Below are 16,321 nucleotides of genomic sequence, written 5' to 3'. Positions count from 1 at the left end.
TTTTTCTTTTTTTTCTTTTTCTTATTCTCTCTCTCTCTCTCTCTGACACACGAACCTCAGCTCACACACAATTCCTCTTCCCTTTGGCTTCTCTACTTCCTTTTTTTCTCTTTCCTTCGTACACATCTCTTCGATCACACTCAGGTTGCTCCACCCCACTAATGCTCCTTAGACAATAACCGGGTACGGATACTTGCATCACAATTCTAGCATCATTCTAGTGGCATGTAGCTGAAGTTGCCCGGTCTGGACTTCACACATCTTACCGTTTTCTGTACAGAAAGGTCGTGTTCAATGCGTCTTAGCAGACGGTAACTCGTTCCCGGTCCTAATCGAAAGCTCGCGACTATATATACTATGGAGCTTCTGCCAATTCGTCTCTACAACATCTCCTCATTCCTCTTCAGTCTACCTGCATCTCTGACCTTGCAACTTCCTTACTACCGAGTGAATACGGCCTCCCTTACTATTCTTCTTCATCCCTCGCAAAGGACTCCCTAGAGCTTGCTTTAAATTCCACGTCCGCTCCTTTCCAGAGCCAAGTTTCGACATTGTTGTTGTGTGAACCAAGGTTCAGTGACCGAACCCAAAAAAACTTCCCCCCGGACTCTAACCTTACGTGAACCTCCTGAGGTAAGTGACGTGGACCAAGCCTTTAGAACTGAAACATGTTAAACTAACCTGTCGGGACAGCATCACCATGGCCAACCAATGCCCGGGACATGTTTTCGCTATTGTGCAAGCCACCAATGGGAACATCCTCACCTGGCGCTGTTCGGACTGCACCTCGGGGCCATTTGTGGCCATCTGGCGCTGCAAGATCTGTAATCACTGCCGCTGTAACTCATGCCACACCGCGAAGGCCTGAGTAGCAGCTACACTGGTAGCCATCGGGTCTGGTATACTTCGGTAAGTAGTGGTACAAATGGGGGAGCGAATCCTGCTTTCCTTGTGTAACGAGAGCTTGAGGATCGACCGCTGACCCCTTCTTAGATTCAGACCCTTAAAAAAACGTTCTTGCTGCAGCAAAATCCCTGCGTGACAGCTGCAGGCGGGCAACCCCTTGCCATCCCACTTACGAATTAACTTTTTCCTTTCCCTTCCATTTCCTTAATTCCCTTCTCGCTGTCTCAGACGCCTGCATTCCCACATTCTTGGTATCGATCCAGAGCACGAATTAGTCTCGACGGATCCTTCTCCCGGGTGGAAGGCAACCAATCAGCGCTGTCCCTGGAGCCCAGATTGAATGTCTGATCGTCGATCCGCCAAGAAAAAAGGGTGACCGATCAAGGCTGGAGCAAGCGGTCTCGAATCCTTTCCACTCCCATCTTCTCTCTCTCTCTCCTCTCTGACACGCATCCCTTGATGAAGCTGGTTTTCTTCAGCAAGCATGGACCTGGAGTCAAGGTTCTGGGACCCAAAACAGAATCTCCCAGAAACAAAAAAAAAAAAGTTGGCCATGGATATTTTCGGCTTCGACATCCTAATTCCCTACGACCGTGTTTGTATTTTCGTCTTGTTTCCTCTTTCCCTGTTATCCCGTGCTTGTTAAGAATGCAGATAGAAGATAGAACCCCCCATGCGGCAACGCAAGAACCCAATCTACTACTTAATTTACTTCTTTTTAATTCCCACCCTGTTACTGGAATATAGCGTTCGCTGTTGATTACTTGTTACACGGCTATCCCGCGTCTCATCCTCCAACGTCACACGTGAAAAGGTAAGCTGTAACACCTCTCATAAATAGTAGGAGGCTATTATATCCCCCCTCCCAAGAATTATACTCCGTATGACAGGACCACGCCAGGCTCCACTTTCCAACGGACAATGAAGTCACCATCCATCCCTGGAAACTTCCCATTCCATTGTACGACACAGTACGACGGGTTTGGAGAGTAAAAAAAAACTGGCAACCCTCCCCCGGGACAAAAGTGGGCTCCAACGAACCTCCTCCCACTTTGACTTCGGGTTGGGAAGAAATTATGGAGACAGGGGCGGAATGAATGTATGGAGTATACTTCTATAAACTCAATTCGGGAGGTTCGTGATGCCGGAACGCTTTTCCGTTCGCTCAGGCCGCCCCTTCTCTCTCTCCCTCTCTAAATAAACAAATATCCTATTTCATTATTGGGGGGAGTGGTTAAGATTGCTTTATGCATAATTTGTAACCTTTTTTTTTTTTTTTTCCCTTTTTCAATCTGGGGTTGGGCATTCATTCATTCTTTACTCTTCTTTGGTGCGACGTTGGTTGTTAACTTGTTGGTAACTTAAGTATGCCCCGGCCTTTTCCCGCCGGAAGGAGAAAGAGTCAGACATGGTTTAGGCTAAGCATTGTTACAATGGACCCCTAGTTGGATCGGCGGATGTGAGGTCGTTAACCTAGCGTGTGTGTGTGTGTATATGTGTGTGTGTGTGTGTGTGTGTGTGTGTGGAACTTTGTGTGCATGCATGGGCAAGGTCACTTCTTGCCAGTGGTTGAGTACTGGGTGACGCAGGGAGTTTCAGCTTGCATCCTGCCGGGAAAGAGTTCCTTTATGGGAGTTAGGGGGAGTGATGGTCATGGGATTGAGGGTTACTGCGATGATGTCTTTCTTTTGTATTTTATTTTATTTTATTTTATTCCATTTTTGTTGTTTTTGTGTTTTTGCGGGTCTGAAGGTTTGGATCGAAGTTGCCGTCTGGGGTGATCGTCGATGATGCGTTTAGCGTTGGGATTTATATTGGAAAAGTTTATTTCTGGGGTCATGCCTATAATAGGTCTAGGGGGTTGGTTGGGAGATGAGTTATATGTGCTTTGTTGAGATGTATATCAAGTATTACGGTATATGTACTAGAAGGGGTGAGATCGGCCTGGGCTCTTATGTGCTGATCATACGATACTCTCTATACGAAGTATTGATGCGCAATACGTATACTCGGCCGGGCTTCTAAGACTGTTCTAGAATTTGGAAGCTTCGAGGAAGATTATCGTTTACCTCAATGCAATAATGCCATAGTTAACTAGTTATAGCCTGACTAATCAAGCTATGCATCGTGGGACTTTCGCCAGTAGGTCGCTCCACTCAATAAATCGCACTTCTTACACAAAAATTTTAAGGATATCAAATTCGTCTTAGCTTCGTCAAGGACAACCCCAAAAGTGAAGCGGAAATTTCTACGCCGCCATGTAGCTTTTGCAACGATTAGTGCCAGAAATTGTATCCATGTGATTGTAGGAGAGATCGCCATCATCAAATAACCCGGAATGTAAACCCCAAACAACAAAACTCAGGTATAGATACTCTGCTCTCTATTAGTAAATTCCTCGCTTAGATCGGTCGATCGCTTACCTCGGTAATCTGGTTGACCTGAAGCCCGGGCTCGGCCATAGTACTAGCGTCTTCCAAGAACCGCAGAGGCATCCAAACTAAATGACCCTTAATCTCATTCAACTTCTCCCGAACGTCCTTGACACGCTGAAACGGATCAAACAAGTGTCCCTGCTTCATCCGGTTACGACACGGGGAAAACCAGTCATAATCGTCGAAGTTCTTGATGTTGTCGTCCGGATCGGCACGGAAGAGCATTCGATATATTTCTGTGTTAGTAGTCGCCCGTCCGGTCCACATCTCCCAGAGCGGGTCGCTCATAGGATCCATAACAAAATTGTTCTCGGGTCCCTCGATGATATGGTTCATGCAAACATTTGGTGGCTGCGCATTGGGGCTTTGCGAAGCGTCATAGTCCTGGGCTGGGAGCAGCCCAAGATGTTCCCTCCAGAGCTGCCGTCGGAGTGTAGCGGCTAGACGACCTGCCTTATATGGCTTGCCATCCATCATGCTGTCAATGAAGTCCTGGTCCTCCACAACGATAGCCAGTTCACTATCGTGGTATCCCAGTTGCGACTGGCATGGTCAGCTATGGCTTGGTGGGTTTAAATCAGAAGAAACATACCCGATCATTGATGTTGGCACTGCCACAAATAGCAACTCTGTCATCTACAATGCACACCTTGCCATGGACATAGAGCTCCTCCTGGACGAAGTTGTATTTTTCATCTTCTGCTTCACCCTCCCAGGCTTCATCAGACATCCTGCCACCGTTCAGCATAGTCGTGTGGGCAACCGTATCCTTGCTGGAAGGTTTGTATTCGGGCTTGTGGCGCTCGGCCTGCTCCTCATATCGCCGCAGCCTTGCAAGCCGCTCTTCTTTTTCTTTTTGCGCGTCATCATAGCCAACTTCGCCCTTATCGCCCTCTTTACCAATGGAAGGATGAACGCTGTCACTCATGATGGACTCCGCAATTCCACGTTGGATGTCATGGTATGTCACTCCCGCTTCCTTCTCTAGTTCTTCCAGAGCAGGGGTTTTGTTGATACGATCATATGCGCGCAGATTGAAAACAAAGATGTGTTCTTCGCCTATTAGCAATTGTTTTAATAGAATAGAAGGTAAGCTACTCACGTGTAGGATCGACGCCTGCGTGCCTGAGCTGGCCGAAGATCGAGTGTTCACCACGGTTGATCGACTTATACTGGTAATCCATGATCGCCCGGGTGCCTGTTGCTTCAGCCTGTCTCAGATCTCCTGCAAATCCAGGAATGGCCGGGATCACAATGATCACCCGGAACTTTCTGCCTTCTTTGGAAGCACGGACGCAAGCATCAACGATTGCGCGTCCAATCGTATTAAGTATAGGCTTCTGTTGATCTCCAGTGGCCGTGACTAACAGAATCAGTAAATGCATAGTGAAAGGGGAATAAGTCAAACGTACTGAAGAATTGGTTCTCAATGTAGACGTAGTGTTCGGCTTTGCTGATGATCTCCTTGTAAGCGTTCTGGATGCTGTGCTCAGTCAGGATGCCGCTACTCCAGTCTGCACTGCTGCGCACAATTTGTGCTCGCGCACTGCCTTGGGCTCCACGGGGCTTCGAGGTTAGGGGCTCATAAGGATGCTGGACATAGTCACCGCAAGGGTACTTAGGCCGCTGCACAGCGACTAGGTCCTCATCTTCGCCGAGACGGCCCTCCAGCATCAGCCAATCAACAGATTTATCACGCTTGTACTTATCGCGCTTGATAAAGTTCCACCGTAGGACAAAGTGCTCAGCAATGTCATAGACACAGTCACCCATAAGACCCATGGCCACATCATGCCAGGGCATTCGGCCATAGTCCGCCTTGCTGAGTTCATTTGATTGCCATTGTGCAACACTCTGAAAATCCATGATGCGATTGTTGTTAAAATCCTGTCCTGGGAAGACCTCGTCCTTCATATTTGATGGGTGAACGTCAGCCAGAGGGTGCTGGTTAGCATCCCATCTCCCAAAGCATAGATCGATGCCTCCAATAAATGCCAGTGCATAATCAATAACAATAAACTTCTCGTGATGGGCCTTATCATCATCAGTTGTTGATCGTCAAGCATGTTTCGATGCATTAGCTCACCCAGTACAGTGTCATGTCGGCTGCATTCTCAAAAATGTTATGATCCGGATGCCGCAGAATCTTGATATTTCCATGACCAGGAGAACCTTCTGGACAGAGATTTCGTAACGCGTGTTTCGTATGGGCCGAGTTACAAGTCAGTGCTTGATTAACCTGACTTTATAAGTGACTGAGAATTCTAGCGTAACTGAAGGTGACTGACCTCTTTGTATACGATCACGTAGATCTTCACTCCTGCTTCCGCACGGCGTTTGAGCACTTGATCCAGTCGCCATTCCTGAGACTGATACGCGGGTCTGCGTAGGAATAGCTCCGGGGAAAGCCACCAGTCTTCGATGTAGATGACCTCCTTTGCATTTTCAAGAGCAATCGAAACAGCCCAGAGGTAGTCTAGTGCATCAACATACCACTTGACCTTATTGCCCTCCCTAATCGGAGCGAAGGATTCGAAACGATGGGATTCGGCGATCGCTGTTCTTTTTCTGTCGGTTTCTTGTTCATGCGCTTCGTCATGGCGGTGATTCGGGTTGACAATGTTGAAGAATTTGCCAACCTTATGCTTGACGTGGTGCGCCTCCTCTACAATGTTGGTATCTATCGGGCCTAGTCAGTTCGTTCGTAGCAAATTGGTGGATAGGATTGACCTTTGAAAGAACCCTCCAACGACTGGAGCTTTTCCTTGAACTTGTCCATTGTGACACCTTATAACGGCGCCCTTGGGGAATTGAATTGAGAAAAAGAACGACGTGACGTGGGGAGTTGCAGTGCAGCCAGGCAGCCATGTGTTCCTGAAAAAGTGGGCTCTGCTCCAACGAACAATGATTGAGGGGTACGTATGCGCCGAGCCCCCAATGACATCACGTTATTATTTAGCCTTATAGCCTTGCCAAATTAAATTCTTGAGCCTGAGATCTCATCACCTGATATTTCCCTCCGCGAATCCACACACCAGAGGCATTAAAATAGTGTCCCACGGAAGCTGCGGAAGCTCGCAATTGCAATACTTGTACGGTACTACGTACTTAGTACTACTGCGTACTCTGTACGGAGCTGTTGATAAGCGAAGCGAACCGCTCCTTCGTGTCTTGAACATCGCTGGTACGCCCCACCCTTGCTTCAATGGAGAGCGAACACCACCATTCAAAGAATCGAGATCCGTAGTGGGCACTTTCCCAATGGCTCTACTACGATCATCATGCCAGAGTCCTGTGACATGTAGTAAATTTAAAGCTCGCAACATTGATTTACTGACCAGATTCCATAAAGCACCATGAGGGCAATGCGCAACAATATCTACAAGGATGACGTCGATTTCGCCACCCTGGCACTGCAATCACCCGAGTTCGCGAAGTAGTAAGTCTTGGCTCCATCGAACCAGATGTTTGGAGGTTTCACGTTCTAAGGCGAGATATTACAGTCTGAAACCAAATAATCAATTGGACTTCAGTGATCCGGATGCTGTTCGGTAAGATCTACAAGCTGTGGGGTCTGGCCTCTCGATTAACTTTCCGTAGTCAATTAAGCATAAGTCTCTTGCAACGAGACTTTGGCCTGAACGTTCACATTCCGGAGAATAGGTTATGCCCGCCGGTATGTACCAGCCAGTGTACACCTATATCTGTTTCTACTGACAATAGCTGTAGGTGCCAAATAGGTGCGCGATGATCCCGAGCATGGAATTCCATTTCTGATATTGTCAGGTTAAATTATATCCTATGGTTGCAAAGCCTTTTAGACACTACTGGCGATGAATATCGTGATGACTACGACCCTGATAGAAAGGTTATCGGGCTTGACATGTACAGCTCACTCCATCATCAATCTAGGTAAATTTGATCTAACGTCCACAGAGGAACAGGATGCTGCAGCATATACCCGCTTCTTGGCTGCTCTGTTCGGCCACAGTGGAATTTTGTAGCAACAGGTAAGGTTGCCTGTTTGAAAAATAAATAACCTAAAACTAACGGACACGTAAGACATCGATGATGACAATATACGAACGTCTCAAGAAGCTGTATCTGGGAATAGGCTAGAGTCTCGAATCCGTATTGTCAAGACCGATTGCAATGGTGATCTCATTCCCTTGGATAAGCTTGAAGTCGAAGGGTATGTGGATCTGCCGATACTTTACGTACTTCTGTTCCTGATGCGACGAAAGCCTTGATTACACAATGTGCAACCCTCCATTTTATACCTCTCGCGAGGAGCTGGTGTCCTCAGCGCAGGCAAAAGAACGGCCACCATTCTCTGTAAGCCACATATCCCAACGCGAAGGTCATGTACTCACACTAGATACAGGCATGCACCGGTGCAGAAGTGGAAATGGTTACCCAAGGAGGGGAAGTTGCTTTCGTGTCTCGCATGATCGAAGAAAGCCTCAAGCTCCGCCAGAAAGTCTTATGGTATACGTCGATGCTGGGAAAACTGAGCAGTGTCTCTATACTGGTCGAGAAGCTCATTGGGCATGGCAATCACAACTATGCGGTCACGGAGTTTGTCCAGGGCTCTAAGACTAGGAGATGGGCGATAGCATGGTCGTGGGGTGATCTCCGCCCTTCTGTGGTATGCCTCGCTCATTCGCATATGCATTCTATAATACTGATAGAGAAAGGACGTGGCGAGATCGATCACGACTTTTCCAAAACACCTTCTCCCATTCCCGTCCGAATACATCTTCGATATCCCCAACGAGTCTATCGACGATGCTAGTCAAAAGCTCCATACAGAGCTCGCTTCTCTTCCTCTTCAATGGCTCTGGCGCAATAATTTAGCCGTGGGAGTCGGGTTCGCTATGGAAAATGTGTGGTCCCGCCAGGCGCGTAGGAAGATGAAAGGTTCGGCTGGTGCAATGCAGAATATAGATGTTGATGACAGTAGCGCAGCCTTGGGGTTCAAAGTTCATCTGAGGAAGGAAGGCATCGAGGAGAAAGGCGTTCGAGTACTGATAAGATGGCTCAAGGGCACAGATTCGGTTTTGTTCGAGAGCTTCTGTGGTATGGTGAAGAGGAAGCTTGAGGGCAGGTAGAGGAAGCAATATAAGTTCGGTTGTTATTGATGCTCTCGATCACGGATCCATTACGGTTAACATTTAATAGTAAAGTAGATGAGCTGGATTGTCTTCGCCCGAATAGCGTCGGGAGTGAGCGAGAGGGCGGTCTTCTCATATTCATCCTCCTATGCAGTATTATAGGACTCAATCATAAGACTTGCCGGCCTTCTGACTCGTGCTGTTGGATCAATTCCCATGCCCAGCGCCATGCTAAACAGCATGGGCAAAGGTGCAACTGAGGAAGTTCACGCCAGTACCGAAAGCAAACAGAGGAATAGTGGCAGATTAAGATAGGGAAGAACAACGGAACTCAGTATATCGCAATATGTTCTCCACTGGGGATGTTCGGAGGAGGCTTCACCTAGGAGCACTATATCTCATCGCACGGTTTTATACTAGAGCCGAAACGAGCATCCATTTTTACTATTTTTTACTATAAGAACCATTTCGCTTCAAGGGCAAGCTTCTTTATTGAGGCATAAATGCTGAGAAAAGATGCTATACAAGGATAGTCCAGATGATGCTGGTTACTCCTGGGTAAACTTGGCAAGGATTACGCACCCCAGATCATCTCTCGTCCCTCCAGGCAAGAACTGTTCCCCCAGTTGATGGAGCCATTCGCATTTGCTATCTTAAGCATCCTTCTAACCAGTTCAGAAGGCACGAGACCACCCATCGAGCATTCAATTTCTTCTTCCCACAACAGCGACATATCTCCAGTTCGCGAATCGCCCTAGAAAAGAGCCAAAGAGGGCGCGAAAGCAGCGCACCCCAGCGCACCCCGTTGGATGCATTCCCTTCCCAGCCTAGTCGGTCCTATATTTCAGTACCACCAAAGCGAGCGCCTTGAACTCAACCGGCCACTTCGGCGCCACTCCCCTCGCCTGTCTTATACCGTTTGCCTAGTCTTGTTGGTTTAGCGGTCTTCTCTTCTACCTTGACATCTACAAATACTCAACTAGGAGGAGGGGAGGGTTGCGGTTAATTTTGTAGCAGGCTTGCGCGCATATACAAAGGAGGTATGCAAGTAGGGGAGCTCGTATTTATAAAATAATAACTGAAGAGTTTCTTACTTCCATGCTATTATTCTGGCATTCGTATCACACCTAAATTGAGCGCTACAACGTCGCTTACTTGTGCTCTCCTCTAGTTAGAGAAATTGAATCCAGGTAGCCTCATGAGATTAAAAGCAGCGGGTGTTTGTAAGACTAGCTATGCGACCTCGGGAATGCAAACTACCTACTGAGGACGGTTCTCGGCGCCCTCCGAATATGGAAAGTTACGGTCATTAGGAAAGATCCGGTTCGTTTAGGTACATATATAAAATCCGGCTCACATAGAAAGGTTAAGCACAGAAAAGTAGGTCTACAACAGTCGCCATCCAGTGAGAGACAAGCAAAGCAATCAGGTAGGCGGGATATCCAAAACACGAAAAGGTTAAAATGAAATAAAAGGGACATGAGACAGGCAATCAACGTCCGACGCTCTCTTTGCGATGGGAGACCGAGCTTCTCGCGCTAACAGGTGCTTGCAAAGCAGGGATTCCCAATTTTACTTCACCGATTCTGCGAAGTAATGATTGAAGCGCGATGCGTATTTCAGGGTTCAAGTCGCGACCGAGGAGATCAACAGATAGCGGGTAGAAGGTTTGAATGTGCTTGTCAAAGCCTTCAGAAGGGAAGTTCGTGTATCCTTCCAGCACGTCTACCACTACAGGACGCCAGGCAAGCACATTTCGATGCTGCGAATCTTCATCAAGAAGGACAAAACTGCGAATTATATCGGCACAGAGTCTAAAGAAAGAAAATCGGTTAGCTAAGCAGTAGCACGGAGTGATAACCAGACACTTACGGAATGAGTGCAGCCTCTGTTTCTGCACGGCTATTCCTCCTTTCCTCCCTCTCATCATGGTACATACGGAAAAGGATGTGGACGTAGGTTGCAGCACTACCACTCTCCTGCTTGAGAAGGTTTGGTGGCTGCTTCATGAATCCTTGGCGCCAAAGCTGCATACGCAGTTCTTTGTCTTCGTTGAATTTCTTCGCAAACTGGTAACTCTTCTTCAGCAGCCCCATTAGTCGAAGGAGCTCATAGCTCGGAATCTGCGCATAAACTTTGTCGTTGGAGAAGAGTTCATGAACAGTTTCGATCATGAGCAATTGAAGGACACAGTTCGTTATGATGCGGTTGAAGTACCGACGACGGGCAGCAGTGACCGCAGCTGGTTGTTGCTGTACCTCGGCCGGAGGTCGGTAGTCTTCCAGCCCGGAGTTGGCAGCGGTAGGCATGTCCCCTTCCTCATGCTCATGTGCCACGTTTTGCAGTCCGTTAGTTTTCGGAGAATCGGTAAGACTTTCCCGTGCTGAGGATGTTTCAGAAGTCTCTTGTGCACCTCCCTCATTGCTTGCGACTTCCCCGTTGGTGGATTTGTGCGACTCGGAAGACTTTGTAGAGATGGCAGCAGCAGCGGTGAACAACTCGTACGCGGTAGTCTTGCTGAAAAGCTCCACGAAGGCACCAACAACCTTCTCCCAGTGCTCTTGCTTGAACTTCATAACATTCTGCAAGATCAACTGCTGTAAACAGTTACTGCCGATTCGCGCGATAGTGTCGTTCTCTTGACAAATGCATAGTGTAAGGAGCTCCAGTATGCGCCCTAGCATGTATTCTAACGCATCGAAGTAATGCGTGAAAAGGGTGATCATGTTTCTCAATGCTTGAATCATCGTAGTCGATAGCCACACAGATAGCTCTTCATGGTTAGGTACTTTAGACATTTCCGACTTGGACTGCAATACAACGAAGATAGGATAAAGCAGCTGTCTCCAGAGAACATCCCAGAATTCTTGAGGGAAATCGCCACCATATCTGATCAGCGTTTCGAAAAGATATGTCAAAGCTCTAGATCTTGTGTTAGTCAAATGCTCGCATGCCAAGGACAAAGGGAGCGTACCGTGAGCGAACCTCAAGGTCGTCACCAGTCATCAAAACGTCTTGGAACGCAATTAGTATAGGGTACCAGAATTGTTCCTCCTTAGATTGGCGGCTAAGTTGCTTCGCAAGGTTTGTATTTTCATCATGGAATTCTTCAGCTGATGAGCCACGATGGGAGAGAGGACATTCAGGCGTTCTGAGCATTTTGGAGACGGTTGACTTCAGAGTTTCGATCGCCTGTAACGACTTCTTCTGGAACTTCGAATTCTTAGAGAACTCTGTCAAGCATACGACGAGATCGGGGAAAGCACCCTGCGTGATCACAATGCCAAACCGGGTGTTATAGATCTGGGTAACATGTTCGAAAGCCATGTTCACAATGCCCTCTATACCCACATTAGCAACTTCCATATAGCAACCCCGGAGCATCATCACTTACCATAAGGCTCGCGAGCAGCGACTGTAAAGACGCCAAACATTGTTTTCCAACCAGAGCGAATGTTATCTCCACGGGCCTGAATCATCTGGATAAGGCATCGCAGAATCATGTCTTTCACGGTTACCGCGTTGCTATTAGCCATGACATGCTCAAATGGCTTGAGAAAATCTTTTTGGAACTTGAAACCTGGAAGCTCTTCAATCTCCATAAAGCGCATTGACAGCTGTCGAAGCGAGTCTAGCGCAAAAAAGACCACCGTTGTGTTGGAATGGCATCCAACAAGGTTGAAATGCTGTCCAAGGACTTCCCAAATCTTGGACCATTCTATCCTGACTCTCGTCATGTTATAGTAACTAATCTCAACGAGCTTTTGCAAACTGTACGTACGGGGAGAGTCGGTTTGTCCGGAAGACTGGATCTCTTGCCAGCTTACTTCGCTCAGCGCCCGGATAAAGTCAATGATGGCTTCATGAGAGAGATTGGCCGTATTCGTGAAGATTCGATCTACACCCCTGATCATCTCAGCAGATCGGCTTTCCATTGCAGCTTCGGTGCGGAAGGCCGTAGGACCGTTGATTGATCGAGGACGCGGCCGTCTTGAGGACTGGAAGGATTTGCGGGAGCCATCTGAGGATGCTTGAGGCACAATACGCGCCCGCGAAACGTCGGGCAACGATCCTTCGTCAACGCCGTCAGTGAGAAGTTGGAGCCGATCCAGCTGGCTAACGCATGTAAGGATCTCTCTCCAGGAGCTTTTGAGGTAGTTCCCTTCTGTGAGTGCTACATCAAGTAGAGCTTTCAAAGCCTCGACATTCTTCGCCACCATTTCTCTAATGTTGCCCAAGTTCGTGAACTTGGCCAGAGCCGTCACAAATGCAACTCGAGGAGTCTCCAAGTCGAAAGAACAGCTAATTCGGATGGCCAACTTCATTCCTTCCATGCACAGTTTAATCATTTCAAGGTTCTGGGTGTCCTGCATTGGAGCAGATAGGCCGGAAAGGAACGACATCCAAGTGACATTGAACATAGAACCAACGTGTCGAACAGAGGTAGCAGGAATAAACCGTGAGAGAGCCTCCCTGACTGCCGTTTTTCGTTGCGCCCGAATCAAGCTTCGATAAAGTTGCTCAGTCTTATTAGCCATCTCTTCGGAGGCTTGAGTGTACTTTTCGCCTTGGATGTCCCTCCCCACAGTTGCAAAGACTTGTCCAGCCCTTGATGCCAACCCTCCGGGTGTGCCCGTGGGAACTCCTACGTTTGCGGCGTGTTCTCTCTCTGTATCAAGAACGATTTCATTACCTGCAATCTCGTCGTAAATAGACGTTAGATATTCCTCAGGTAAGTCCTGATTATCATTGATACCCCTGTTGTTTTTTATGAATTCCTCCTTCGTCATACGACGTCCCTTCATCTTGCTGCTGTGCAGGTCTGTGTTAAGCAAGATGACGGAGTACGCAAGAACGTAGGCCGTGTCAGCATTTGCGAAAGCATTTGGATTTTGGGTTGTGTAGCGCTCTGCAAACTTAAGCATGAAACGATCAATCTTTTGTGCCTCTCCGGGGAGACGGAAATGTTGCAGGAAGCCACGGAGAGCATCAACGAAACGCCGCTTTGTGAACTCCATCATGTCTACAAATGCATGCATGATAGCAATATTCTCCGCTTCACCTTCACCGAGGTATTCTCCTACCATAGCCTTGTCCAGCCGGTCATTACGGAATAACAAGGACGCAATCTCGGCAGGGTCGGACTTGATAAAACCTTCTTGTATGAATAGCTTGATGCCACGCTTAGGTTTGAAATTAAACTGTTGGACGGCATTCATGAGCGCAATCTTTCTTTGCTTCACCTTCTCCATCTGGCTTGGATCATCTTCTGGCACTGGTGTTGACCGACCGGTACTACCCTCGACAACATCGACCCTAGGGGATGAAAGGAATGCACCAGCATTTGTATCCAATGACTCTCTCGAATTGTCAATGGACTTTTGAGACGAGATGTTGGGGACAGCCTGATCAGCCATACGCTGAGAGGCCCAATTGTCTAACGACTGCAGTATCTCCACCAAAGATTCGACCGATTGGTATTTGAGCGTATACTCAGAAGGAACACCCTGCAGATTAGGCTGTTGAATGTTGGCTACATTCGCGGTAGTGAGAGTCGGAGGCAAAGTGCCACGTTGGTGCCACTCAAGTCCTAAACGAGAGATCTTGACATGGTGCTCCTGGAATTGATGCTGCTGGGCTGCAGTAATGGAGACTGGTACGCTGGCGTACCGAGAAAGTTGTTCGATGATATTTTGGAAAATGTTCTCCAGTGCAGTCCTGTCACAGTCATAATTGAGATATAGCTCAACTAATGCACGCGGGTCGTCTGCCAATCTTTCCAAGATTTCCATAAAATATTGCTTCTGAAAAGCGGGTGCATTTCGCTTCTCAAGTATAGCCAGATAGATCTCTTTCAAGAACACCTCAAGTTCTTTCTTCATCATCACTCTCATATGCTTGAGCATAAGCCAGAAAATTTCACAGCACACCTCAAAAACTCTGGGCACCGAGCTGGAGCCATTTCGGCTAAGACTTAGGCAAAGGTGAGGCCGGACAGCTTGTAGAAGAGTCATAGCATCCGAGCTGTTGGAGCTTTGCTTAATCGTCAACAGAGGGGACGTCAAAACGGCAATGTGGGTGTTGATTAGATAGTGAATGTGGTGCAAAGACAACAGCTTTGATCTCATGTTTTGAGACTTCAAATCCTGCTGTTGTTCATGGCTAAGAATCTTGTGACTCAGCTTGCACAGAGCTCGGAAAACCAGGAAAGCATCTTTAACATATACTTCGTCTTCATCATCATCTAAACCTTCGCCGTCTTCTCTTTCCTCCCCTGAAATCGACAAGGACCTCACTGGGGTCTGGCGAGCCTTGGCGCGTGTAACTGTTGTTGGGGCATTGTCATTCACAGATGTGATGTCTTTGTTCGACTCGAAACTTTGCAATGTCATCTTCTCGGTAGGCTCCTTAGCAACGGGTTGATCCGGGACGGTAGCAGAGGCGACGTCAGACGCTTGATCTTCCTCATTGGTCTGAGGGGTCTCCGCAGGATCCAGGGTTACAGTGTCAGAAGAGGACCCCTGTGCTTTTTCGGCATCACGCATATGTAGTTCTTTCAATTCAAGCCTCACACGAACTCGGTCAAAGACTGTGCTAACCATCTGAGTCAAAGATCCCTGAGCGATCTGCTGGTTTTGACTGGACTTAGAGTATATGAAAATATTGTATATCTGGCGGACAGCTTTCAGGAGACCAGCTCCGTGCACCACAATTTTGTCATTCAGAACTGCCGCAAGGAGTGATTTTAGGATTTGCTGTTGGACCTCAATGGGCGTGGCTTCATTTTCGAAACAGTCGCAGATCGCGTCGATAGCTCGTTCAATCAGCGGTGGCTGCTCTTGCGTGGGATCGGTTTGGGAGACATTGACGTCCTGAGCACTAGGGAAAGCGAAGTATGAATAGGTGATAAGTTTCCCGATGCAATCGAGTGCCGTCACTTGCAAGGGGACGCTAAGAGTCTTGGTAGCAAGAAGTAAAGGGCGAAAGATGACTTCCGGATCTATGGGCTGGCCATCCGATTGCTTTACATTCGCAATCGCACTCTTCACGGCGTCCTCCAATTCTTTGGTCCTCCGAGCTTCTCGGGATGCGCCAATCGTGTCAAGTGCTGTTACAATGAAGACAGTGGAGCTAACGGGAACTGAACGGTGTGTCGCAAATGTAGCAGTCGTTGACCTCGAATCCGAGCGCACGCGAGGGTCCGGAACAGGTACATCTTGAGGTGGAACAGAGTCTCTATCGAGGCTCTCGTCGGGAGAGCTCTGTTCGGGACCAACTTCCTGACCACCATCTTGTGTGTTATCTGCATTTTCCTCCTTGGCATCCGACTGGAGCGATGGCTTTAGTTCGGATGTTGGGGCCTCGACAGTGTCCTTCGGAGGGGCTGAAGATGTTTCTGCAAGCTCAGTAGGTTCAATAGAGTCCAATTCGCTTTGTACTTGCTTATGGCCTTGTGAAGCATCCACATCGAGCTTTTGGCGTTCCGTCTCCTCGGGGAGCGTGGGCTTGTCCCCCTCGATAGCATCGGAGGCTTCGGAGTGCGTGGAAACATCTGCCCCATGCTCTTTGTTGTCTGCCTGCGACAGAGCTGGAGATGTTTGGGTTGGCTCATTGGCAGAGCCATTCTCAACTTCTGCCATTTATGCGAGACTCCGTCTGGAGCAATCCAAATAAGACATATGAGGGGTCCACATGGAAAAGTAAATTCAGGACTAGAAGCAGTGAGGAGAGTACTCCATACTAAGTTACTAACCCGCTAGTGGAACTGATGCGTGTCTTCTCCGGCGGACGGGGATAATCTACGGACGCCGATTCGTGCCAGGTACGCGACGGAGACCTGCTTACAACTTACCTAAGCAGGACACC

General features: G+C 48.1%; 3 protein-coding genes across 3 annotated transcripts; 1 reads left to right on the top strand and 2 right to left on the bottom strand.

Annotated features, from left to right (window-relative positions):
• Positions 1 to 3,267: 3,267 nt before the first annotated feature.
• pldA (putative phospholipase PldA) lies at positions 3,268 to 6,120 on the bottom strand (the record flags this gene model as incomplete). The annotated part of the gene is made up of 8 exons (XM_022527748.1): positions 3,268 to 3,282; positions 3,330 to 3,884; positions 3,934 to 4,394; positions 4,444 to 4,704; positions 4,754 to 5,375; positions 5,428 to 5,580; positions 5,630 to 6,021; positions 6,072 to 6,120. The coding sequence occupies 8 exons, from the start codon at positions 6,118 to 6,120 to the stop codon at positions 3,268 to 3,270; spliced, it is 2,508 nt and encodes an 835-aa protein (XP_022394562.1).
• A 577-nt stretch (positions 6,121 to 6,697) lies between these two features.
• ABOM_000617 (DUF890 domain protein) lies at positions 6,698 to 8,452 on the top strand (the record flags this gene model as incomplete). The annotated part of the gene is made up of 10 exons (XM_022527747.1): positions 6,698 to 6,780; positions 6,845 to 6,892; positions 6,942 to 7,017; positions 7,071 to 7,081; positions 7,128 to 7,226; positions 7,278 to 7,351; positions 7,404 to 7,533; positions 7,586 to 7,676; positions 7,726 to 7,989; positions 8,039 to 8,452. 10 exons carry the CDS (start codon positions 6,698 to 6,700, stop codon positions 8,450 to 8,452), a joined length of 1,290 nt encoding a protein of 429 aa, XP_022394513.1.
• Positions 8,453 to 9,947: 1,495 nt separating this feature from the next.
• Positions 9,948 to 16,095, bottom strand: ABOM_000616 (Arf family guanine nucleotide exchange factor SEC7; the record flags this gene model as incomplete). The annotated part of the gene is made up of 4 exons (XM_022527746.1): positions 9,948 to 10,269; positions 10,328 to 11,377; positions 11,430 to 11,796; positions 11,850 to 16,095. The coding sequence occupies 4 exons, from the start codon at positions 16,093 to 16,095 to the stop codon at positions 9,948 to 9,950; spliced, it is 5,985 nt and encodes a 1,994-aa protein (XP_022394461.1).
• Between the last annotated feature and the right edge of the window lie 226 nt (positions 16,096 to 16,321).

The sequence above is a fragment of the Aspergillus bombycis genome (genome assembly GCF_001792695.1).
Source record: "Aspergillus bombycis strain NRRL26010 chromosome Unknown contig00002, whole genome shotgun sequence".
Lineage (NCBI taxonomy): Eukaryota > Fungi > Ascomycota > Eurotiomycetes > Eurotiales > Aspergillaceae > Aspergillus > Aspergillus bombycis.
This window is presented reverse-complemented; position numbering and strand designations above follow the sequence as displayed.